At 39.1% G+C, this 26,348-nt stretch overlaps 1 protein-coding gene across 3 annotated transcripts; it reads right to left on the minus strand.

Annotated features, from left to right (window-relative positions):
- Positions 1-1,269: 1,269 nt before the first annotated feature.
- On the minus strand, positions 1,270-26,335 carry Rnmt (RNA guanine-7 methyltransferase). 3 transcript variants are annotated; one of them, XM_050157934.1, is made up of 11 exons: positions 26,213-26,333; positions 20,716-21,156; positions 19,110-19,245; positions 17,243-17,368; positions 14,563-14,675; positions 12,070-12,251; positions 11,767-11,931; positions 9,166-9,283; positions 7,252-7,353; positions 6,059-6,092; positions 1,270-4,767 (listed from the first exon to the last, which is right to left on the minus strand). In XM_050157934.1, exons 2-11 carry the CDS (start codon positions 21,112-21,114, stop codon positions 4,730-4,732), a joined length of 1,413 nt encoding a protein of 470 aa, XP_050013891.1. In that variant the 5' UTR covers positions 21,115-21,156; positions 26,213-26,333; the 3' UTR covers positions 1,270-4,729. The 3 variants fall into 3 exon arrangements, with proteins under 3 accessions (XP_050013891.1, XP_050013892.1, XP_050013893.1); XM_050157935.1 differs by lacking the exon at positions 26,213-26,333 and adding an exon at positions 24,749-24,768; XM_050157936.1 differs by lacking the exons at positions 1,270-4,767; positions 6,059-6,092; positions 7,252-7,353; positions 9,166-9,283 and adding an exon at positions 9,331-11,713 and having other exon boundaries at positions 11,816-11,931; positions 26,213-26,335.
- Positions 26,336-26,348: the final 13 nt, after the last annotated feature.

Consider the following 26,348-nt stretch of genomic DNA (forward strand, 5'->3'; position numbering starts at 1 on the left):
AAAAAAAAAAAAAAAAAAAGAAAAAAGAATGTAAGGTAGAAGCCAGGTGGTGGCGCACGCCTTTAATCCCAGCACTTGGGAGGCAGAGGCAGGCGGATCTCTGTGAGTTCGAGGCCAGCCTGGTCTACAAGAGCTAGTTCCAGGATCTCTTAACACTCGGAACAAGCGTCTCATTGGAGTTCCGCGGTAGAGGTGCAGGCTCAGAGCTGCGGTCTGTCCTCGCAGCCGGGAAAGTGGTCCTCGGTCCGAAACAGAACTGGCGGCTCGTAGATGGCGCGCTGGGGCCCGGTGGGTGTCGACTTGAAGAGAGCGGGAACGCTGATGATGTGCAGCAAAGATCCTGTTAACTGGTGTATATGTTGTCAGGATGTGAACTGTTGAAAGTTTATTTTCTGCAAACGACTTGATACCGTCACTATTCAATGTCGTGGGTATAGATACCCGTGTCTTCCAGTTATGACCCAAAAGTTGTTTGGTGGGGGGCTGGGAAAGCCAACTGAATTTACCTGTGCAATATGGCAGAGCTGTTATTTTTATGGCCTTTATTATTAGAGTTACCAGTGTTACCTTGTTAAGATTTATATATTTATATGATCAAAAGTGACCAAGAAATTAAAGCTGTATTCTTAAATCCTAACAGCGAGTGGTTCAGTTTTCTGTAGCCTTCTAGGATAGATGGCCGGTTATTTAGTATCATATTCAGCTTTGCAGATTGTAAACCAAAGGAGATAAAACAGTTTCTCAAGATAACAATAACTGGGCGTTTTGTTGCAGCGAGTTTTGAAATTGTATTTGATAGTATGATTCAAAGGCTTAGTTTATCATAGCAAGCATATTAATGTATGGTTATCAGTGTTGATTTATAGCACATTAACTCAAATGTTAGATTTCATTGAAAGAGATTTCCTTCTGGAAATTATTTAGTGTATTTTCTGTTTTGTTTGTAAATAAGCCTGTCATTTATGTTTTGAGTAGTGGAGTAAGAATAGGCAACTTCTTTATTCAAAAAAAAAAGAGCTAGTTCCAGGACAGGAACCAAAAAGTACAGAGAAATCCTGTCTCAAGAATCCAAAAAAAAAAAAAAAGAATGTAAGGTAACTGAACTCTGGAAAGCTTCTTGTTAGCTGTAAATAAATATGAATTTGGTGCATGTATTACGGCTTTGCAATCTTATTCTTAGTAGGAAATATATAGCTATGTGCACAAAAACCCATTTGCTAGGTAACTGTGGTAACCGTACAGTTCCCAAGTTAGAAATGAACCAAAACACCATTGGATAACGTTGTTTATTCACACAAGGGAATACTGTACAAACCATGAGAACAATGCACAACTGTTGAGAATAAGAATCTCATCAACACTGACAAGTGAAAGCTAAAGAATGTAGTTTTAATTTCATTCACATATTCCAAGCCAGATGAAACAAGATTTTTGCTTAGAACCGGATGGCGGTTGTGGATGGGACAGCAGTGAGTGGAAGGGAGGCTCCAGCTTCTGGCTTATGAATTCATGCATGTTCTGTGAGGAATCCGGCTGCCTGTATAGATATAACACTTCAACAGAGGTTAAACAAGCAAATCCACAAAATTAGGTCTACATATTTAACTGACATTAAGCATCATTTCTGTATCTTCTCTTAGAGACTCTGGTACTGAAACATCCACACAGTAAGGCTGGAGGAACACCATCACCTGCAGTGTATGTAGATCGCACAAGTCTGGTTAGAAGACCAGGTCTCCACACTGTGAAGATGACCTAGTCTGTTTCCCACCAGGCACCCTATTTCCTGGGGCACCTTACTGAGGAATTAACACACCTAATGCCTCAATGACTAACAGCCCAGACTGCAGGACTCACCTGTTCCACCCTTGGAAGTGAGTATGTATGTTATGCTTTGGTCTTGAGAAAGTCTGTATGCTCTCTGGCATTCAGTCATCACGCCTAAGTGACTCTTCTCTTACTGAGGAGAGTCAGTCTGTAAGGTGCTCAGAGGCACTGAAGAGGCCATGGGTCAGCTCCAGCAGGACTGAGGCTCTCTGTATAGGTTAAGCCACCAGAGGATTGGTAGAGACTGACAACTCCTCAATTTCTCTCCATCAACACTGTATACATGAGAGTGCTTCCCCGAGTAAATTCTAGACCCAAATAATTCCATGTCAGCATCAGGTCCTACACAATGCAGATTTGTCCCCAAGCCAACTATCTCACAAATGGCCCACATGATCTTCATTTCTAAAGATTTATTTTACTTATATGTGTCTGCATGTTTGTGCATGTGTACAGGTGCCGGCAGAACCCAGAAGAGAGTGTGGGAAGTCCCTGCAGCTGGAATTACAAGCAGTTGTGGGCCACCTGATGAGTATGCTGGGAACCAAACTCCAGTCCTCTGAAAGAGTAGCAAGCATTCTGAACCTGAGTCATGTCTCCAGCCACTCATCTTCACTCTGAAACTCAACCTTGGAGGACACCCTGTGTGGCAAGCCTGGGAGTGTCTCAACAGCTCCTCTGAACCATTCTCATCACTGAGCCCGAAATAAGGGACTCTTCCTGGATTCTGTAATGAAAGTCATGCCTTTCTCATGAGGTACTACAAATCCTGACAAAATTAAGCATGTAGGTTCCAAGTTTGCTGGAGAAAAAGTCTCATTTGTTGATAAACAGTGGCAAATGCCACCTTCCCATTCTTGTCCTCAAGAATTCATCTTGAGTCATTTAACTTCAGCAAGGAGCAGTGTAGGGACTGAGGCTGAACAGATAAGAACAACACAAAAAGAAAAAGGCAGCTGCTTGAACTGTTTCCTGCAGAGTGGCCTCATGGGAATCTCCTATGTCTATGACAGTAGGTATAACAACTAGATCCATCTCAGACCCAGTCCAGTTCTTTATGATTCCTCAGCAAAGGGCCTAGGAACTCCACATTTCTCTTCTTGCTGCTTCGGATAGCCATCAATAACTCCACCCTTTGAGGAATTCTTCTCTCCTAAAAACAACCCATGGAATGGAATGGAAAGGAAAGGACAGAAAGAGACTAAAAATTGATGAATTACCTATTAACTAAAATCATGAATTGTGACAAAGCTTTCCCAACCTGCTAAGCTATCAAAATACTTAGTAGTGTCTTCCCCAGGGATAAAATGAGCCTAAATTTCTAAGAGCAAGAACTTTCATTCCCACACCCCAAACCCTGCACAAAAGATACTAATACTATGAGCAGTGACAATATATAAACTGATTTATGCTTTTAATTTTTTAATAATTATTTTTATTTTGTATGTATGAGTGTTCTGCCTGCATGTATGTATATGCACTATGTGCATGCCTGGTACCCATAGAGACCAAAACCGGTGTCAGAGCCCCAAAAACTGGAGTTAGAGACAGTTATAAGCTGCCATGTGGGTGTTGGTAACTGAATATGGGTCTTTTACAAGAGCAGCCAGAACTCTTAACTGTTGAGCCATCTCTCCAGCCCAAAGCTTACTTTTAAAGCAAGTACTATAGATTTTTATAGAAAGCATGATCTTTGTAAAGTGTCCTTTAAATACATGATTTTTAAAAGAAAATATAATAGTATTTGCTTTCAAGTTTCTTGATGTATCTAAAGGCTGTCAAATTTCTTAAATGCACAATAGCAGTTCACACAGGCATCAGTTCTAGAAGTCAATTCTGCAATTAACAACTTTATGACAATTTTATTGGTTGTGAGACAGCAAGTAAATACTTGGAAGGCAGCCATACCAACCTCTATACGATATATGCCTCAACAAATGCATGTCTGAATGACAATCAGGCAGTGGGCTCTGCTGTGTGAATACCAATGGTGGAAGAAAAAGAGCATGGCTTGCTTGTTTGGGATTGGGAAGGATACAGCATCTAACTGAGGTCTCCTATTGGTGAGGATCCATCTGAAGTCTACCTCCTTCCCTCACTGCACACCTCCGGCTTGCACGTGCACACATGCACTGAAGGAAGTATGTAACAGGACTATGACATGGCATTTTCACAAATCTTAAGAAAATCTAACCATTGAATCATTGTCCAATGAAGAAAGTTAAAAGTACCTTAATCTCAATAATTGGATATATTAATTTCTGTGGTAGGAAATTCTTAATAGAATACCAAACCATTCCACAATATCTCTATGCTGCCATCTAAAATCTTCTAGAGTCTCAGAATTCCAAAGTATTAGCACAGTTATTTTATTGAAACACAGTCAAAATCTAGCCAGGTAGCTCTTAATAACAATCTAAAATCAAGTTTTAATCTTATAACTTTAGCAATATATAATTGAACACTTACATTCAAATGTATAGAACACAATCCATTTTATACCGAAAAACACTGTAACAAAACTTGGAGCACGGCGGCAAGCTGGCACTCCTTTGACAAGTCTACAGCTGTTGTAAATTCAAGTCTGTAAACACACTCAGCAATCACAGCACTGGGGAGAGGTCAGGTGCTCTGACATGCTTTATTATAGTTTCTGATAGCAGAGGGAACCAATTCTTAGACTATTACACAAAAATAGATCTTAAAGACAAAGCATTCTTATGTACACACACACACACAATGCTAACTTGTCACAGACAGTGTCAAATCTATACACTGGACTTGTTGGCAGCATCCTACACATTGAGAACTTACTAGTCAATAAACAAACAGCTGTCAAATGTATCTGAGATGGTCTGTTCCATCTGTAAGGATGGAGTGCTGCTCGGAGGCAACTAACTGCTCACTGCTGCTTCTCAAAGGCAAAGACCAAGTAGATACCTAGAAAAGAAGTAAGAGAAGTTAGTTTGGTTATTCCTACCATCAGAAAAAACATTTTCAAGCAGACTGAGAAAGAAAAACATCATTTATTTTCTGAGTTCTATTACTTGAGTGGTTTTGGGGTAAAGAATCATTTAAGTATATTTCAAAACAAAAATCTACTTAGCCATTTAACAACACTAAGAACACTAGAATTTGATTTCAGATACACAATTTGAAACTCAAAATTTCTGAAATTTTGCTCATAGTAAGGACTTCGATGAGGTAATGATTATGAGAATGCAAACTCAGTCAATCAGATTGTTCTGTCATTAAGCCCAAACTTTAAAATGCCTTCTCCTGTAATGACATAATAGCCAACTCATATGTTTGGGGGATTAAGTGAATTACAACAGATGAAATGTTTACAGCAGCTTCAGATACTACTCAACACTCAATAATAATTAATATTACTTCTCAGACACATCTACCTTTAAAATCCCCATCTACTTTCCTCTCTTCAGCATTTAAATTGTCTGGCAGTATTTGAGTTTGTTTCTTCCACTAAACTCTAGAAGGCAGACTTGTCTGTGTTTTAATCCCCTGAAATCCTTTCAGATAATTCTGTAAGTCAACATTCAGTGTTTACTAAATAGTGTCTCCACTTCCTACTTCTGCCTTCAAGATAACCAACAAACAATTAAATGGACAGCAGAAACTGCGCTCAAGTTCCCAAGATAAAAGATCAGAATCCTTTTATCGTAACATTAAGGATCTGCAAGCTGATGTAGAGGACTACATCACTCTGCTGCAGAAGCCCAGGACCGAGCAGGATCCTCTGAGTCACCAGCCTCAGGTCAGGATGTATCTGTGTAACACCTGTTTCCAAACACACGTTCCCTATCAGCCCTGCTTACTCTGCTTTGCTTAGTGCTCTCTATTATCCCCCTCTGCTGTCACCATATGAAAGGCCAAAAAGTAACTCCATGGGAATATCCTATAAGCCAAACAATTCAACAGACCCCGAGGTGAAAACAGAGGCAGCTGCTTATTAATAAATACGTAAAGGAAATATTTATGAATGCTCATCAAAGTCTATTAAATAACAGCCTCCAGGTATTTTCATTTGTCACTAAGCAGATGTGCTAATGGAAATTTTATATATATATATATATATATATATATATATATATGATACGTGTATCAGCATAAACACAAAATATATCAGAAAAACTCTTAACATTTTCAAGTTTTAACGATTTCCTTAAAACAGAATCATTGAAATTGTCAGGTAGCTGGATAATATACTCACTTGTAGCTTCCCATTCTGACTTACTTAAGGTTCCCTAAAATTATAAAAGAAAGGAAACTTTAGATTCAATGCAGAAGTAAAAGCAAGTTTATTTTTAATAGAAGACAGGTGGCAAAATCCCCTAACTTCACTATAAAACATACACAATGCACGTAAGTAACATGATATAAACATCTAAAAACAATAAGTAAGATCAACTTTCTGAAAAAACTAAAGACATAGTCTCAGTTTATACAGATTCATGGTACTGGGAAGTAGCAAATGTTTTAGCAAAAAAAACCCATTTCTTTTTGAAAATGAGTCTCACTGCTGAGTTGCTGCTGAAATAAACACCTACCATAAGCCTGTAGCTTAAAGATGAAAAATACTGAGTTTTACCAAAAGAACCACAAAGTATGCATCACAAAATAAATTACACTTGCCAAAAAAACAATAATTTCAATACGATAAGGTATTGCAGCTTTGCTCGAGCCACTGACTTCCTAAGATCCAGTGTCAGTTCTAGGACCTAGTAAGACTGAAGAAATATCAAGAAAAGAATATTCTAAGATGTTAAGAGAAATATGCTATCAAAATGTCATCAATTTGGGGGCTGGAGAGATGGCTCAGAGGTTAAGAGCATTGCCTGCTCTTCCAAAGGTCCTGAGTTCAATTCCCAGCAACCACATGGTGGCTCACAACCATCTGTAATGAGATCTGGTGCCCTCTTCTGACCAGCAGGCATACACACAGACAAAATATTGTATACATAATAAATAAATAAATAAATATTAAAAAAAAAAGTCTTCAGTTTCCACAGGGACTGTTATGGCTTCTCTTACTATCACATATTTAATTTTTTAAAAGTGAGAGCCTGCACAAAGTCAATACAAATGAAAATATACTATTCTCCCATCCCCCACTTAAGTTCAGGGAAATTGGAATTCTGTCTCTGGAACACTGAGTTAGCAAAGAATCTTGCAAACCAAGACTATGATTTTTCCCTACCATTAGCTGCCTTATAAAAGCTCTCAATTCTACCCACTGAAATACATTTTACGTGCTACAGCATCAAAAGTTTTCACAACTTAGGGAAAACATAATTATTTGCCAAATTTCTAATACTTAAGTAAGCCTAAATATTGTGAACAAGTGAAATACCCTGTCTCCACACATGCATGTTCCTTCTCCAACTCGGAAAGCTGGGAACTTACCAGAGGAAACCTTACGTGACTGTTCTTCATGTACTCGGCAGCATGTGCATAGTCACCGACCTTTTCCGAAGCTAGTTTAGAGTTATCGTTTGCAGGGTATGGCTAAGGAAGCAAACACAAATTCTAGTTAAGAGATTTCGCTACATTTATAACAGAGTAAACCACTGAAATGGTAAGAACAATCCTTAAGTACTGCTTCACAACTACACATACTTTTATTCTTTTAAAGGTGTGTGTGTCTGTGTGTGTGCATGCGCACACAAGCGTGAGTGATTCTGTACCCTGAGAGACCACAAGGCCCTTGGGGATCCCCTGAGGCTAGAATTACAGATGGTTGCAAGCCACCTGATGTGGGTGCTGGGAATCAAACTCAAATCCTCTGCAAGAATGGCAAGTGCTCTGACCTGCTGAACCATTTCTCCAACCCTATATACAGTTTTCACCCAAGAGAAAAAGGCAGGGGAGGGAAATATCTCCAAAATGCTGGTCAACTTCTATAATTTTACACTATTTACAACTTGGACAAACTACATTATTTAAGATTCAAAGGGATCATTTAGCAGAAAATATTTACGTTTTGACTTCTGGCAAAGGGCTTTTTCTGTTATAATCTAAAAATTGTGCAGAAGAGGTATCTATATGTTTAATTCATTTTAAGCAATATATCATAGACTACAAGTCTTTTGTCTTTAGTATTCTAAGAAACTGGGCTGGATGTAGCCCCTTTAAAAATCTAGGTTGTCCTAAGAAACTTCCATGGGGATGATTCACAAATGTCTACTTACTCACTTTCCCCCTTCCTTTGGGGTAGGCGAAGGTGGTGGCCAGAAGTCAACCTTGGATGGATCACCCATCTTCATTGTTGAAACAGGGTCTCGCACATTTCTGGAGCTCAGTGTTTAGGTCATCTCTGCCCCCTACAGCGCCCAGCTATTTTATAGGTTCTGGGGCTCTAACTCAGGTCTCCCAAATGAGCCATCCGCCAGAGCCTCTTTTCCCTTTTCTTTATAAACATCTTACTGCGTATCCAGGTACTGGAAACAGAGCTGCTGGCTTGCTGTTTAGAGTATACTGGGCTGCTGTACCTGGTAACAAGCGCTTATAAGCCCAGTGCTCAGAAGAGACAGAAGCACTGCCTAGACCGAGACCTAATTGGGAATGGAAACTGAAATGCACACTAAAGCCTGTGGCTCTGTGGGACCTGCACATCCTCAGCATTCACAGCGTTACTTCCTTATCCAATCCGAACAAAAGCAATTTTAAAAGTTTCCTTTGACTTCAATCTCTCACTTTAGTGTCACCGTATCACAAAGCTTCAGAATTTTACTCTGCTGTGATCCAGGCACCTTACAAGTTACCAGCTCCACCCTGAAATGGTGTCTGGACCTGCAAACACCTCATCCTCTACTGACAGATGACCCAAGTAAATGGTAAGAAACAAAACTGCCCTTCCCGACAGCAATAAAACTTTACATAATGCATATAAGCTAGCACCTCTCAAGGGAGTAACCCTTCCAGAAATGCCTCCCCAGAGAGTTCTCAGTGAAAGCAGACACGGGCATCAGACTATTGGGATCCTAGTGTTCTGGCCCTTGGCCTCCCAGTCATCCTCCCTCCCCTGAGGACCATGGGAGTGGGAAAGGGCTAGTGCTGAAAGCTCGGCCAGCCAAAGGCCGTATGCTTCAGAAGACTCTGCACATACCAAGAACCCCTTAAAATCTCTACTTTGGACTAAAGCACCCAAACCAGGATCTATCCTTGGTCTCGCTGTTCCTCGTCCTTGAAGGCAGAGTATCCACAGCAACTATAACTGCACACCTAACTGCACAATGTGGGAAGACCATTGAAAGGAGTCTAAAATACCAAACCCATTCACCACATCCTAGAATCTCTACACTTTTTCTGTACACTTACCTCCAGGGCCTGCATTCGTTTTAAGAGCAGTTTGTTTTCATTGTTCTTAATCTTTTCTTCATAGAACTCCCGAAATGTTTTTTTATATATTAGTTTCATATTGTATTTCTTTGCCATTCTGTCCAAAACAGATTAATAATAGAAAGACTTTCAAATGTTTGTAATTTCTTTAAAAAAAAAAAAAAAGCATTTCATCAAATTCATATGTGTGTGCTTGTGGGTAGTGGGCAGAGCACAACTTGAGGTACTCTGTGAAGAAGGTTGTCTCCTTCCACAACGCGGGTTCAGGGTCTGAACTCAGGCCATCAGGCTTGGCAACAAGGGGCCATCTCTCTGGTCCTTTAATTTCATAAAGTTTACTTTAAAAATGACAGCAGTGACATCCGGGCTTAACTAAAAATGCTACTATTTACTTATGTTGAGCAGAATAACACAAATGAAGGCTGAGTAACAACCTAGATGCCTATGAAGAAACAAGCACCCTACACACCCATAAGCTGCAGACAGGTTTTCCTTTAGCGGGATAAAGAGGTCACGGGTCAAAGGCCATAGGGAGCCCTTTTCTAGCTTTAGTTCTACTTTATTCACGTCCTCACATCTGCAATAATGCCAGCGTCTTTCCTAAATCAATCATTTTTATCTCCCATATTCGCTAGCAAAATAAACTATTTTGTCAAAACTGTATCTTGCATGGCTTCTTGCAGATTGTTTTACAGGATTCCCTTTAACCTAACTTCTTCTTTTTTTTAATTTGGTTTTCTTGAAACAAGGTTTCTCTGTGTAACAGTTCTAGCTGTCCTGGAACTCACTTTGCAGAACAGGCTGGCCTCAAACTACCTGTACGCCTCCCAAATACTGGGATTAAAGTCGTGTACCACTTTAACCTAACTTCTAAATGCTAAGATTTGCCCCAGAACCTATTTACTTCTTTGTACCAATTACATGGGATGTTGGAAGCCGTGAGTTCCATTTCTGTGACGATGATTAACATCACTATCATCATCAACATCATCATAGAAAAGGAAAATAAATTTTGAGGATGTGTGAGGAGCATGGGAAGAAGTGGATTTAGGGAGGGAGAGATGGATTCCATCAAAACTGTAACTCTTACATAAAATTCTCAAAGAAATTTAATGAGATAAAAATAATTATGTATTAAGTAAGAATCTACAACTTTCTAAGTTTATTATGTTCAAGCAATTTAAGTAAAAAATAATGCTGAGCTTGTTTAACAATAGTATTTCATTTTATACTTTTATTTGGGGGGGGTCTACTAAAACTACTAATTTTGTTAAGCAAAAACACCAAGCTTAAATACAAAACAAATTAAAAAAAAAAAAACCTCTATTTTCTTCTTTTATGAAGTTGAAAGGAAACAGTTTCCTAAAGCTGATTAAGTTTTAAAATAAAAAGCAAATTGATTTAAAATCTTAAATTCTGTTTGCTTACAACAGTGTATTCACTATTTTTATGTCTTGTCATGTCTTCATTACTTGATTTTGTCGTTCCTTCCCTCCCTCCTTCCCTAGTTCTCCACTTTCTTTCCTTGTTTTTGAGACAGTCTTATACTGTAGCCCAGGCTGGCCTCCTGTATCAGTCTCTTGAGCGTGGGACTACATGGATGAACCGCCAACCTAGCGCATAATGAAAACATTATGCTTACTTTTAAAAGGTGACTAAGTCTAGATTAAAATAATAACCAGCAAAATTTAGGTAAGCAAAAACAGTCCTGCTTCTTTGGTTAATATTCAAAATAGAAGATGTCTGTTTCCATAGACTACAAAGTGAAATTTGGTCATCTGAATATAGCCTCCATCTAAATTGGCTTTTGTTATACTCTGCTGGCAGGAAAATCCTGCAGATTAGTGTGTGTGTGTGTGTGTGTGTGTGTGTGTGTGTGTGTGACAAGTTCTTGAAGCCACATGATAAAAGTCCAGTTCCTTTGATTTCTCCTGTGCTTGCAGTTCACTAGAATTCTTAGGAATTAATGTGCATGGGGAGACTACACCTATGAATCGGGACTTTATAACCAACACTGTAAGAAGCTGGACAAGATAGTATATGCCTTTAATCCCAGCACTATGGAGACAGAGGTAGGTAAATCTCTGTGAGGGTTAAGGTCAGCCTGGTCTAATAGCAAGTTCTAAGACAGCAAAGACTACATAATAGAGACTATGTCAAAGAAAAGAAAGAAAGAAAGAAAGAAAGAAAGAAAGAAAGAAAGAAAGAAAGAAAGAAAGAAAGAAAGAAAGAAAGAAAGATCGAACGAACAAAACAACAGTAACACTGGGCAGTTTCAATGCTATATTGAAATACAAACTTTTGATAATCTCTTTCATAGGAAAGATCTTAGACTTTCTCATTTTTAGATCATCAAAGTTGTGTCTGCTCCCTGTAGGGTCAGTTGTCTTCTGTGTTGAGTAGAAGCGGTTGGCTCTCTCCTCTTAGGAAAGAAATCTATTTAAAGTGGACGCCAATTCTGCAGCTAAGGCTTTTTCTTGGTGTTGCATTTCAAATACAATATGAACGGCAATATTAATGCTGTCCCCTAAGGATAAGTGATGAGGGCAAAGAAAAAGCAACAGATCAAGACATTCTTACTCAGTTAGCAATGGAAAATAGACCAAGAATTCAGGGACATCCACAACACCTTCCAAGTTGAAGTCATATTTGCAGCCAAATAAAGGATAACTTCCTTTCTTCTGGAATTTCACAGTGTATATTTCATTTCCAAATGATTCTGTTTCTGAAGCTTCTAGGCGTTTTCTATTAGAGTTATTCCACAATAAAAATAAAAGAACTGTGATTAACATTTTTAATCCTAGCAATAATATGCATGTGAAAAACTACATGATGCAATTTAAAAAGGTATCTAACAAATTTTATTAGATTCAAGTTACTTACATCAGTTCGAAGCTATTGGGGGTGGTGCCAATAAAATAGCCCCCAGGGAGAAGCCTTCCACAAGCATTTCTGAGCATCATATCAGCTTGCTCCGAGGACTCAAAGGAGTAATGGCAAGCAAACTGACAACTGCAGATGTCAAAGCGCATTTCTGGATCATGAAATTTTTCAGCCAAAAGTTCCTGTAACAAATGTGAATGGATTAAGATTCCAAACTAATACAACATAGATTAAAATTGTTTTTAGCAAATTACTAGAATGTCGGGTTCTTAAGGTAGACAGTAACCTTACAGTAACCCTGACAGTAACCAATAGTTTTCACCAATCTTTAACTTCTTCTTTCTCTTGTCATGTACATATTAAAACAAAGATCATTTTTAAAAAAAAAAAAATGTTTTTTCTTACCCTGGCCTAAAACATTTTGCAGGTCTGAGCAGATAACACAATTAAAGTTTCTGAGTTAGTGGACCAGAAGCAACGTAAAAAGCTGGGTGCAATGTTGTGTGCTTGTAATCCCAAGAGTGGGGAGACAGAAGCAGTAGCAAGGGGTTCATTGGGCAGGCAGCTTAATCAAGGACCCCAAAGCCCCTGAGAGAAATTCTGCTCAGAAAACAAAGAGCAACACCCACAGTTGACGCCTGACCAACACACACACATGCATCTATGAGTATGCACTCACCCGCCTACCCAACACACACACACACACACACACACACACACAAAATAATCCCAATTCTGATTTTCATAGTGCTTGAAAAATCTGGAGATTCTGAAATCATGGTAAAAAATGTCTATCTGCCTAAAGAGATGACTCGGTGGATAAAAGTTCTTGCCCTGCAAGTCTGACAACCTGACTTTGGGTCCTTCGGATACATGTATATCAGGACATGCTAGGATATGCCAGCAGCCCACCCCTCTTATGCGATAAGGTGGACACAGAAAATCCTCTGGAAGCGAACAGGCCAACTAGCAGGATATAAAGAACAGAAGCAAACAAGGAGGGCTTTACCTCTGGCACCTATGGCACAAATGAAGCCCCACCTTCACATGTGCACAAGCACGCACACATGTCCATGCACACACACTGTACTCACATAATAGTAATTAAAATGTTATATAACATTTAAGTTGGTCTTGAGAAGTAAAATAAACTGACATTCAACAGTAACTTGGGTAACGAAAATCAAAAAACATTTCAGCCTTTGGCATCTAAAAGAAACAGTGCTTAACTGGGCACTATTTGAGCAGTATACTCCTTTTCCTCCTCATTTTCAAGGCTGCAAACAAAATGACTACTAAACATGTACAATTTAAATGTTTTAAAACCTAATACTTAAAGACAAAAAACATCAAGTTCCCTCCCAGTGAGACATCAATTCAGTTCGGACTTTCAGAAACAAATGGAAGGCAGAAAACATACGATTCCAGCATGATAGGAAACTATCCTTATAAACAAGAATAAAACACACTTAAGTCCAGGTCTATTGCAAAATACAGCAGCCCTTCAAATTCTTAGGTTCTGTAACACTGAATTCAGTCAACAATGGATTGAAGATACAAAAGACAAATTGTTTTTTTTTTTAATTTTTATAGTATGTACTTTGGATGTTTGTCACAGCTGTTGAGTCACCTGGAACTGGAGTTACAGACAGTTGTGAGCTGCCATGTGGATGCTGGTAATTGAACCTGCGTCCTTTGGAAGAACACTCAGTGCTCCTAACAGGTGAGTCATCTCTCCAAGCCCAGAAAACTTATTTTTTAAATAAGTCGGTAGACTTCTTTCCCTTGACACTTTCTTCTAGACAACGCAGTGTGACACAGCATTTCCACTGTATTAGGTACAATAATAAAATCATCTAAACACGCTTCTAAAGAATGCACAAGTATTATGTGTAGCCATCAACAAACTATGCCATTTTATGTAAGTGACTTTGAGCTTCTGTGGACACTGGGGCTCCTGAAACCAATGTCTTAAGGACACTAAGGGGTGACTATTAGAAAACAAATCTTGATCAAATCAAAAAGAAACAAAGTGATTCCAAATACCCAATTATTAAAAGTACACTTTCCGAAAAGTACCCAAGGATAAATTTCCATTAGGAATCAAAAATGCATGCCTTAAGATTTTTAATATTTCAAAACACATTTTAACAAATAAGCCGATTTTATAAATGGGAGATGGAGGATGCACAAGGCCCTGCAACTGATCCCTAGCACTCTAGGAAGAAAATAAATTTTAAAAGATGAGGCTGCAGAGATGGCTCAGCAATTAAGAGCAGTTGCTGCTCTTGTAGAGGATATAGTTTTGATTTCAAGAACCTACATGGCAGCTTGTAACTATCCTTAATTCCAGTTCCAGGGGATTTGATATCCTCTCCTGGCCTCCATAAGTATCAAGCATGCTTGTGGTGCACATAAAACATATACAGACAAACACTCATACACATAAAATAAAAAATAAATCTCAACATTAAAACAATAAAGATTCTGTACCTTTGAGCAGTCAGCAGTTATAAATTCTGCCTTAAAAATATATTCATTATCACGACGACCTTTCATGTCTTCATAACGCTGTTGGCACTGTTTCATAGAAACATCAGCAATATCTAGAAGGGTAAAGGGTGTCAGGAAATGTTAACACAGACTAGCAACTCAACTGATAAACTGGGGCATGAAATCCAGGCACAAGCCAAGAAAATGCCTGTAGGGTTCTATCTAGTTCCTTTAAACAAAGGCTTTGCTTCCTTTGTTCCAGGGCAGAAACTTTCTTCACAATACTTACGGCAGGTTAAGTGCTAGGATGATCAATTTTATCATCGTCATTATATGATAGCTTTCAGGAATTGGTTCTCTCCCTCCACCATGGGTTCTGGGGATCAAACTTCAGTTGTCAGGCTTAGGCAGTAAGGGCTTTTATGCACCGAGAAATCTTGCCAGCCCCAGGTTTTAAATGTTCATTCAAAATATGAGGCAGACAACTTAAGATTCCAATTTGAACTATAAAACCTAACACCGTCTATAAGCTCATTTCGTGAAATACCAAGTTACTGTTTTCATACTGAAATGTTTCTGTTCTTGCCGTTCCTTTGAGATCTGCACTCCTGACAGAAAGAACAACGATGGGTAAAACAGTTCTTGATACATGCAAAGCAGCAGCACCGTATCTGTCCTGTGCCCTTCACTATCACACACAGTGGGAAAAGTCAGTTTCATTTAGACTATCCTTCATAAAGCAGTAAGAAGTTGTCTTGGCCATCTAATTCCTACCTCTGAACACCACCGTGGTACAGTGAGGAGCAAACTTCTCGTTACTAGCAGTACCTAGTATATCTCTTCTGAGTTGTGAGCTAATTGTTGTGGAATATCACTTTGACTGTGTGAAGGTGTATTATATTTGTTTATGCTGCATTTGTTTAACAATGTAAGGATGTGTGTTTAATTATGTAAAAATGTTTTGCATTTGTTTTACCTTGCCTGCTTAAGGCACCTGATTAGTCTAAATAAAAAGCTAGGCAGGAGAGGAACACGTGGAGCTGGCTGGCAGAGAGAATAAACAAGAGAAATCTAGACTTGAAAGAAGAACAAGAGGGGCTGGAGAGATGGCTCAGTCAGTGGTTAAGAGCATTGCCTGCTCTTCCAAAGGTCCTGAGTTCAATTTCCAGCAACCACATGGTGGCTCACAACCATCTGTAAAGAGGTCTGGTGCCCTCTTCTGGCCTTCAGGCACACACACAGACAGAATACTGTATACATAATAAATAAATATTTAAAATAAAAGAAGTTCCTTTAAAAAAAAAAAAAAAGAAAGAAGAACAAGAAAAAGAGACAAGAATGAGGAAATCCAGGCAAGAAGTCAGGCAGCAGCCAGCCAATCAGATAAGAGAAGCAGTGAAAGTAAGATATAAAGAAGCAAAGAAAAGTAAAAAGTCCCAAAGCAAAAAGGAAGAGAAAGAGGAACAGGTTAGTGTAAGTTAAAACAGCCAGAAATGAGCCTGAGCTAGGTCAGCACTGTCATGATTTTGGTGGCTCGGTCAAGTGTTTTATTTAAGTAAGTCACTTTAACTTGAAAGAATGACCATCAAACTCTACTATACATGTATTTTTGAAGATGAACCGAGTCATTTTAAGGGACACAATGCATAGTACTTATTACCAGAGATAAAATTTGACTTTGGAGGAAAAGCAAAAAACAACAACAAAAAATTAGTTCTGAAAGAAGGGGGGGAAACCTTTTATCAACCACTTTTGGGACTGGTAATAATATTAAACAAATTTTATTTATTGGTATCACACACAAGATCTAGATAACTTTAGGAAAGAGCATTTTCCAGGTACTATGAAACCATTCTGAAAATGTAAGACAGATCAATGAGTCTGAAGAATATACCATCTGTCAGTAAGGCACCAGACCACATCCCTTACAGGGATGCCACTTGTGGACTGTTCACCAAAATGAGTAACCACAATTACTGAAAAGGCAACACCACCTTTCATTTACAACTGCTTAGTCACTAAAATAACAAAACGACAAGTTATAGAAACACTTGCCAGAATTCCCATTAAACTTTTTTTGTATGAATTAAAAATCAGTCTTGATTTCTAACGTGGTCAAACATCAACAGCTATAGCCCACAAAGAATCATTCATTCTTCTGTAATATTTTCAGTATACAAGGCTCATAAAATAAAGGAAATGTAAAAGCTCCTCATTTGAGCAATACTTGAGGAGGCAGTGCTGTTGTACTTCCCGCAGCCTGTCAAACAGAACACGATGGGAATTTCATCGTGTTTCAACAACAATTTGTCCTTCCCAGGACAAGTTACTATCAACTGTAACAACCATCCAGAAAAACATAACTAATATTTCAAAACACTTATCATATGCACAGGTCACACGAGAAGAGTAGCCTTAAAATACCTTAGCATCATGCTGGCAAGGAGAACCTTCCAATTTCCCATTCACCTAATTGACCAAAATAACTCTGATGTTTAGAACTCATTAGTGATTTAGTTATTACTACCATCACTGTAGCAAAAGCGAGACCAAGCACAAGTAGGCATTTTCCCTTCCGCCTTTAAGTGGGGTCTGGGGATCAAATACAGGTTGGCAGACCTGCATGGCAAGTGCTTTTACCCACTGCCATTTCACTTTACCATGTCAGTTTCTGTCTTACCAGCACACACCAGCCTGCTAATTCTCCCCTTCCTCCACTTGAGCAAATCTCCACCTTTTCCACATCCTAGGTCCAAAACAGTGATGTCACGATTTTTCCTTTGTCGTACCTTTTCTAAAAATTCCCCTAAAACAAGAGATAAAATAATCATAATGCATTTTCTCAATTTTTACTACAGCAACTTCTGACACAGCATATGAACTATAACACAGTAATGTATTGTCAATTTGTATTCTTGTATTCCAAAATCGAACAGAATAACTAACTTGATCCTTTAGCATTAGAGGACATATTTACCATTTACAAGGTTAAAATGGTTTTCTGAAGGATGCTTTCAAAATTTGAGTCAAGCCGGGTGGTGGTGGCACACGCCTTTAATCCCAGCACTCGGGAGGCAGAGGCCAGCCTGGTCTACAAGAGCTAGTTCCAGGATAGGCACCAAAGCTACAGAGAAACTTTGTCTCGAAAAACAACAACAACAACAACAAAAAAAAAAACAAAAAACAACAAAAAAAAATTTTGAGTCAACATTAAATAGATTTAAGTTCTAATTTAAAAAAAAAAGCTATGACATTTACAAAAGAGAAACTAACTTGTATTTCTTGCAGCTTTCTCTATATCTTCCCATAAGCCAATGTTTAACTTCATACATTAAACTGACTTACTTACAGGTAGCAGTAATCGATTCTTATTCTCTATACTCAGACTTAAGAAATACCCAAAAACTATCTTTAACTCATAGAAAGACAAAAGTTCAAACAATGGTTTAACAGGTCCATTAAGTCTGAGATAAAGGAAGTATTCAGCAGTACTAACCCTGATACAAGGAATCTGACACTTATCTTCCTGTTTTATCCCTCTGTATACTTCATCATTTGTGTATGCACTATTTAGGTGGCTAAAATATTCAGTACAAATATTTCTGTCTTTTAACATAGATATATATTACAGTAGCTTTTAATAGCACCGTATGTATTCCATATTTCTTTCTGTCATGAATCTTATACTTATCCATCAATATAACAAAATGACATGTTAAATGTATAAACATTTTAAAGGTCAACTTGCCAGAATTCCCATTTAACCTTACTTACATGAATTAAAAATCAAACAAAAAGAAAAAAACAAAAAACTTGACTATTAAAGAAACTTCAAAACCGCATTTTAAAAATTTCTCTAAACTTACATACAAGTCTGATTTAACTAGAGCAAACAATACTACATTCTAAATCATATTTTCTCTACTTATTTCCATTTTAATTTTAAAGGTGAGCTTCCATAGACATGTTAGCTCCAACGCTGTATGTCTTCATCAACATCAAAGGAAACATTATTTCCCCAAGAAATCACAAGAGACAAACAAGCTCTATGATAAGTGATGCCAACTCAGTAAAGCTTGTAGGTGGAGTCAGAGTAACACTGTCTTTCCTGACATAACAAAACGCGATGTTCACTCCCATGAGCCACCGCACTAAAACTATTAGAGTAAGACAGTTATATAACAGCTTCAAATAGCATGGACTATAAGTACAAAGACGCACGCCGCCAAAAGAAAGACTGTTTAACTTACTATTCAACTAAACATCATTAATACCCCATATAATAAACCAAAAGCAAACAATAACTTATCTGGAGGCCTACTTTTGGCTATCTCGCTTTTAAAAGCCAACAAAATGAAAAACAAATAATAGCCTTTGTAGCTTACTATATGATTAAAAATGGGAGGGAAAAAAGCAAAGAAATGGACTGTGGATCAGCTTAGTAGAGCACGTCAATGCATACACCCTTGGCTTCAATGTCAAGCACTGTAAAACGTAATTCAATGAAATTTTAAATCTCTTAACTAAAGGGTAAAAAACAATCATACCAATAAGGATACTTTTAATCCAATTATTAAAGTTTCTTAGGTAAAAAATGCGACTCTGAGAGCGCTTCTCCAAACCCACTTCCTGAAGTTCGTTATAGTGGGCAGCAACGGCAGAGCTGTGTCCTTCCTCCAGCTTCTGTAACCAAAAGGACAAAAGTCAAAGGTCAGAGCAAGACCTAGAAAGCAAGCAAAAGCCCTGTACCACCTGATGACAGAAGGACAAACACAACTGAAGGGAATTTCACAGAAATACAGCAACTACTACCACACCTAAGTGGTGTTTCCCTGATTCCTTAAGGTCTTCATCATGAAATATATAATTTAAGGCTACATGTTCTAAGGAAACTACTCTTTTTCCAGAGTTCTAATTTATTCAACAGTAAACTGCAGTCGATGGATCAACTTCCTAAAAGAAAGAAAAATAAGCTATTACACTTTCAGTAATTAATTCAGTAAATAATTCAGTAGGAATTATTCTTATGATTATATAATGCATACATTTGGGAAGTTAGAATTTAGTAGTCACACTCAATATCAGTGACTTAGTACTCATCATTACTCTAACCAACAGTTTTCTACCTGCATTTAGTAAAACCCTGGATTTCTATAACAATTCATAGTGGGTAAAGGACTCCAGCACTTGCCATCGCCCTGTTCAAAGAGCATCTTTACTTACTTCACGGGTCAAATTGAAGGGTAAATTTTTACTTGAAAAAAAAAAAAAAAACCTGCCAGTATAAGTTCCCAAACCTAAGTTTAACCTACTATCTCACTTGTCTGGTAGAAGCCTGGCTTGTTACTTTCTTCTTCAGGCCGATAGCAAATGTTACTGTTATTTAAGTATTCTTTGTCTCCAGTAGCAGATTTGGCCTCAGAATCCTTCCCAACGTGGTAAATGTTTGCTAGCATTTGCTCCACACCAGTCTTTTCAACGTAACCAAAATTACACTACATAACTATGTAAACCGACTGGAAGCTGGAAACAACTACAGCTCGGAACTGAAGAAAGCTGGGCACAACTCTGACATTTAGTACTTTCAGTGATCATCAGGCAACTTGAAACACCTGATTTAAAAAATGAAAACAAAAATGGGGGGACTGGAGAGATGGCTCAGCAGTTAAGGGCACTAGCTGCTCTTCCAGAGGACCAAGGTTCAAGTCCCAACACCCACAGGGCAGTTCACAACTGTCTGGAACTCCAATTCCAGGGGATCCGACACCCTCACACAGACATGGATTGAGGCAAAACACCAATGCACATAAAATAAATAAATTTTTAAATAAAAGAGAAAAGAAGAAAAAAGAATAAATCAAGTGAACCACATACTGCCATCTTTAAAAAAAATATTCTATAGTTTGCTTTTTATTAAACTAGTTTTCAAGGTTCTGGTTAAAATAACAGTTCTAAAATAAAATGAAAATGATCATAGTACAACTTTCACCTTAACAAATTTTAAATTTAAAAGTTAAGAGTCCATTGTGCCTTAAGATATATACATATCTTACATACACACATACACATACATACACACATACATACATATCCACAGCTGTACCACTCTTGTGATTAGAGCACTGAATTACAAATAAAATACACGAAGCATACTTTCCGCTTTTCTGCAACGTCCTCGGACTGTAGTTTTCTCTTTCTCTGGGTGGTCCCTCCAGAGGAAGGCTCATCTTCGGAAACATCACCCCCTTCCAGTTTCCTTTTCTTTGAAATACCTCCATCATCATCAGAGCATTTTTCCTCATTGTCAACATCGAGTTTTCGTTTCTTAGATGGGGAGTCCTCCACACAACTCGACTTTTCCTCCACAAGCCCACCTTCAAACTCTTTCCTGACTTTTGGCTGGCACGTAGGAGTCTTCTCAGAAAGCCTTGGCCCAGATGCAGCAATGGATTCATTAACACTTGGAGGAGATTCTGTTTCAGAATCTATGGACACTTTTGCCTTGTCAAAAGACATGTTTTCATATTCTTCTGTTTTTGCAGAGCTTTCCATTTCAGGTTACTTGAACTGACAGCAAAACTTCATCAATCAACACTGGAATGGTCCAAAAAGAAAAATAAATAAATAAATAAATAAAAGGTATTATTTATAAACACTAATGCTAAGACTCTATGATAATTTTGATCAACTTGGTTATTAGTCTTAGGAGTTTAAACAATTTCAGTCATGCAGTTATGTCTAACCTATCTATGGTCTAGTACCACTTATGGTCATTCGTTATAGCTATAAATGTGATCCAACACAAAAATTATAAACTGTTTGGTGAAAATCTCAAACATGAACTTTGTAGATGGCATTGTTTCATCATGCCAAAAGCTTATACACACCAGGACTAAAAAGTGCTTATATATGCATAATATGAAATTATAAATATATAGTAGTACATGAGGACTAGTTTGGAGGAAGTAGGTCACTGGAGAGATACCAGTGAAAGTTATGCCCATCCATGACAATTGCCTCTCTGCCTCTTGTCCATTACTATAAAACGAAGCTCCTTGCTCACACACTACTGTAGCCATGATATTCTGCCCCAAGAACAAGAGTCAGGCAACCACAAACTGAAACTCAAATAATACAAGCCAAAGTAATCCTGCTTTCCTTAAATTGCTTTCTCTGGCATCACAGTGATGCAAAAGTTACAAAGACTAATACCAGAGAAGTGGGGTTGCCACACTTGACTACTTGACAATGTGTTGCAGATCTGAGGGAAGACTTTGAAACAATATGTATATGTGGACCTAGTATGTTGTAACAAGATAACTTTATCAAACTTCAGGTTTCTGCTCTTAATTCTCTGTAAAGCTAGTCAAAAGTAGTTACTGATAACCATGCTACAAGCTGAGAACAGGTTTATGTGCCTTTAATCCCAGCACTTAGCTGGTAAAGATCAAAGGATCTCTGTGAGTTAGAGCCAAGTCTACATAGTTTCAAGCAGCTAGGGCTACACAGTGAGACCGCATCTCAACAAGCAAAAACAACAAAAAAGCATACAACAGCTTGAATGCTGACATTCCTTCCACTAGGTTAATTAGTCTGGTAGCTTTAAACTTAGCCTAAGACAAAGTTTCACCGCAGGAACAAATCTTTCCAAATTCTCTACCAGAGCGTAGTATGAATGAACGGCCGATCCCCCAAAGCATCCTTGTCCCTGAGATCTTATAAGCCTGGCTCGCTGTAAAATGCTCCTGCTGGAGGTCTTATCTTTTGGGTTCCCACCTGCATTACCATGTCATCTGTCTCAAAGCAAAGGGCCTGCCCCGAGTGTCAAGAGACCTGGCGCGTAGACTTCGGAACAGCACCGGAACTGCTAACGCTAGGTACTAAGAGTGAGCTATGTGCATTTCCATTATCAGACTTTGAGGCTGGAGCACAGGTACTGCTGCTGTTTGTGAAACTCCCCCACAGGCTTACGTGTTGAATGCTTGGTTGGTCTTCAGCTTAGTAGCACTATTTTGGGGGTTCCAGAGACTTTAGGGAGGTAAGGGCTGTTTGGAGAATGGATGTAAACTATGCCTAGTTGTCAGTAATTACCACTTGACTACCATGATGTAAACTGCCTCCTCCTTTACACACACGCACCAGTGTAACAGCCTGCCTTACCATAGGCTCCACATCACCAAAATCAAGTAGCATGGGCTGAAGTCTCCAAAATTATGAGTTAAAATAAATTTTCCCTTTCTTTCTTTCTTTTTTTTTTTTTTTTTTTTGGATTTTTCGAGACAGGGTTTCTCCATAACTTTTGGTTCCTGTCCTGGAACTAGCTCTTGTAGACCAGGCTGGCCTCGAACTCACAGAGATCCACCTGCCTCTGCCTCCTGAGTGCTGGGATTAAAGATGTGCGCCACCACCACCCGGCTTAAATTTTCCCTTTCTATAAGTAGCTCTCTTAGGTAATCTATGCAAAAAGTAATACAGGAAGCTAAGATTCTTGAAATCCTTATTTAATAATGAACCCTGTAATTGTACAGAAAGTGAAGAGTGGAAACAGATTTAGAACAGCTTTAAGGTTCAGTCTTCAGCGTAACGACCATTAAGATGCTTCAAATATGCGCCAAGGCATCTGTGTAAAATGGGGGGAAGGAGGTCATCTGTTACAAGGGAATTGTTAATGGCCTGCTTAGAGCTCCTTCAATTAATAAGCAGAACTAGTACTACAAAGAAGTGTAATGTGAACTATAGTCACTAAATTCACAGCTTAAACACTTCTACTAAACTATCAAGCTGTGTTACTGAAAGAAATGAAAAGGGAAATCAAAAATCAAAAAAAGGAGAGACCATGAAATTTCAAGTTCTAAACGTAAAGAAGACATGTAGTGGTTTGAATGAGAATGGCCCCCATAGGCACATATATTCGAATGCTTAATCTCAGTTGGTGCCACAGTTTAGGAAGGATTAGAAGGTGTGGCCTTGATGGAGGAGGTCATGTCACCATGAGTGGGCTTTGTAGTTCCAAAAGTCAGGCCATGCCCAGACATAGTACTCTGCCTTGTGCTTCTGAATCAATGTAAACTCTCAGCTACTGCTCCAGCACCATGCCTGCCTGCTTCTATGTCCCTGGACTCTGTCATGGACTCTGAAACCCTCTGAAACTATAAGTCCCAAATAAACTCTACTAAAAGATTGTCCTGGTCAGTGTCTTATCACAACACTAGAAAAGTAAAAGAGGTAAATCATTCTTAAAGGTCTTCTGCATAAAGAAAGACAACAGTAGTTACACGGACAGGTAAAAAATGAGTCACTGGAAACTGGGAAGGATTTCAGGACATTCGTTGTCACTAACTTTTGGGTATTGACTCAAAGTAACAAAAATAACCAAAACATGTTACATAGGAACAACTGAACTAGAGAATAAAAACAAACCAACTAGGAAGATCAGTTACAGAGTAACTACTACAAATCAGTATCAAGGAAAATTACTCATCCAATTATGAAAACTCTACTACTTCTCCTCTGCCACTTAGTGTCCATTTTTACTTATTTTACCATGCAAAATGTTATCATTAGCTGTAATTATTGCCTAAAATTAGAATTGGTATTTAAGGGTGAATTTTATTCAGTCTATACTTCCACAGATTAGCTATCATAAAAGCATTCAAAACTACAAAATGAAGCCGGGCGGTGGTGGCACACGCCTTTAATCCCAGCACTCGGGAGGCAGAGGCAGGCGGATCTCTGTGAGTTCCAGGACAGGAACCAAAAAGCTACGGAGAAACCTGTCTCGAAAAATAAAAAAAAAAAATAAAAACTACAAAATGGTTATGAATGTCTAGATTTATGTGTTAAACAACTCAATTATAGAGTACTTTATTTGATATACAAGAAAGCAATAGCTCTTACCTCAAAGAGGATAGGAGATAGTTTATTCTGGAGCCAAATTTGTGTGACAGTGGCTAAGGGACACTGATTTAGGTTACTCAAATTCCATGTTCTAACATGCTAACAGTTCCAGCCAATTTTATACTAACAGAAGAGAATCCTAAATCTCAAATACATTGGTGGAAATACCAGGTAGGTGGATCATAGAAAAGGAAATCTCAGCTATAGGACCCAAGTGCTATCTGACAGAATCCTTGGCCTTTTAGTTGGTAAGAACCAGGGGTCTGTGTATACATTCCTAAAGATTTACCTAATAGTCACAAAACGTTAGGTCGCATACAGAGCAGAGTGGCTAGTAAGGAGGCTAGAGATGGGCCAAGATCCGCAGGATCTGGACCGGCAACATTCCATTTTATCCGAATCACTCCATTTCTAAAAATCAGTCGAGAGCTTAGTAGGCACAGCTTCCTTCTAGGAATTCTGGTTCACAAGAGCATTCTCTAGGCTCTAGCTTTAAGACTTAGCTTTGCAGCAATAATTATAATAATAAAACATCAATGATAATAATGAAAATACTTGAAAGACAGATATCACGATGGAACAATAGAGAAGAATTTATGGTAAACAGTAGACCAATGTGGAGATGGGTATTTTGACCTGGCTGCAATCACACTAGCTTGCTTCACAGAAATCAAGATATTCTAAAGAGATACCAAGGTGTGTTGATCTATTAAATTGTTGAAACAATGAACACGGGGGGGGGGGGAGTTGGCGCACGAAGCTGAGGGACAGACGACAGAAAGAGAGAATATCAATGACTATTTCCTCTAGGAATCTTATGCTGAAACAAGGGAAAGAAGCCAGGTGGGCAAAGAGTGAGAACACCTTACAGAAAGGGGAAAAGATGGGAAACGTAGGCGGGACCACACCTTGGCCAGATTGCATTTTTCTTACCCCCTATTTAGACCTCACCCTCATTTCAGGACCCACAAAGATGGAATGGTTATTATATGGACATCTCAGTGCTGCTTCCCAATGTGTCACACAGAGTAAGCCTCCTTTTTCTGCTTTCCATTATTAACTAGGCTCTTTTCATTGGTTTACTGAGGTGGCAGAAACACGCTTGTTGGGGTATGCAAAGGCTATACTCTCCGTGTGTGTGTGTGTGTGTGTGTGTATGTGTGTGTGTGTGTGTTCGGTTACGCCCCTAAAGTATATCACTTTTCTTGGTTATCCCAGTTTCTGCCTGCTAGCTAATGGGCAAGCATGACCTCGACGAACCACCTTGACTGTCTAGAGCGGGGTACAAATCAACGAAACAGAAAGGGGGTGGGGGCAAGCAGTTCTCCACTGCTTCATCGGTCCCCACCCCCACCCCTGGCCCAGCTGTTACTCAACCTCTGGTCAGGTTCCTACAGCACTGCTCCGGACAGAACAAACCATCTTTGTCTCCCACCACCACACCCGGCCCATCGCAGCCTCTTTTAATGGAAAGCAGAAAAAGGAGCCCCTCGGCCCGAGCAGAAGCACCGGAGCTTCTCCTCCCTGGATTAGCGTGGTCAGGAGGAGCAACAGCGCCCACCGTCTCAAGACAAGCACCGTTCACACTGCTTCCGGCTACGGGCACAATAAACCCCACGAGGCAGGGACGGGAGGGAGGAGGCAGAAGGAAAGCGAACCCAGCCAGGCGTGCGGGCATTCGGCCTGGCTGTGCTCTAGGCGCGCTAAAGACAAAGAACCAAGGACAGGCCAGAACGCCGAACGCCACACTCACCCACACAGACATCCACGATTCTGTTTGCGGAAACGCCGGCCGGCGCCACGCGTGCCTTGTTACGTCACTTCCGGGGAGTGCGCCCGGGATTTGTAACTGGAGAGGCAGACCCTGGAGCGTTTTTTCCTCCGCGCCG

This window comes from Alexandromys fortis, unplaced genomic scaffold (genome assembly GCF_014885135.2).
Source record: "Alexandromys fortis isolate MF-2015 unplaced genomic scaffold, M_Fortis_MF-2015_v1.1 scaffold_94, whole genome shotgun sequence".
NCBI classification, from domain to species: Eukaryota; Metazoa; Chordata; class Mammalia; order Rodentia; family Cricetidae; genus Alexandromys; species Alexandromys fortis.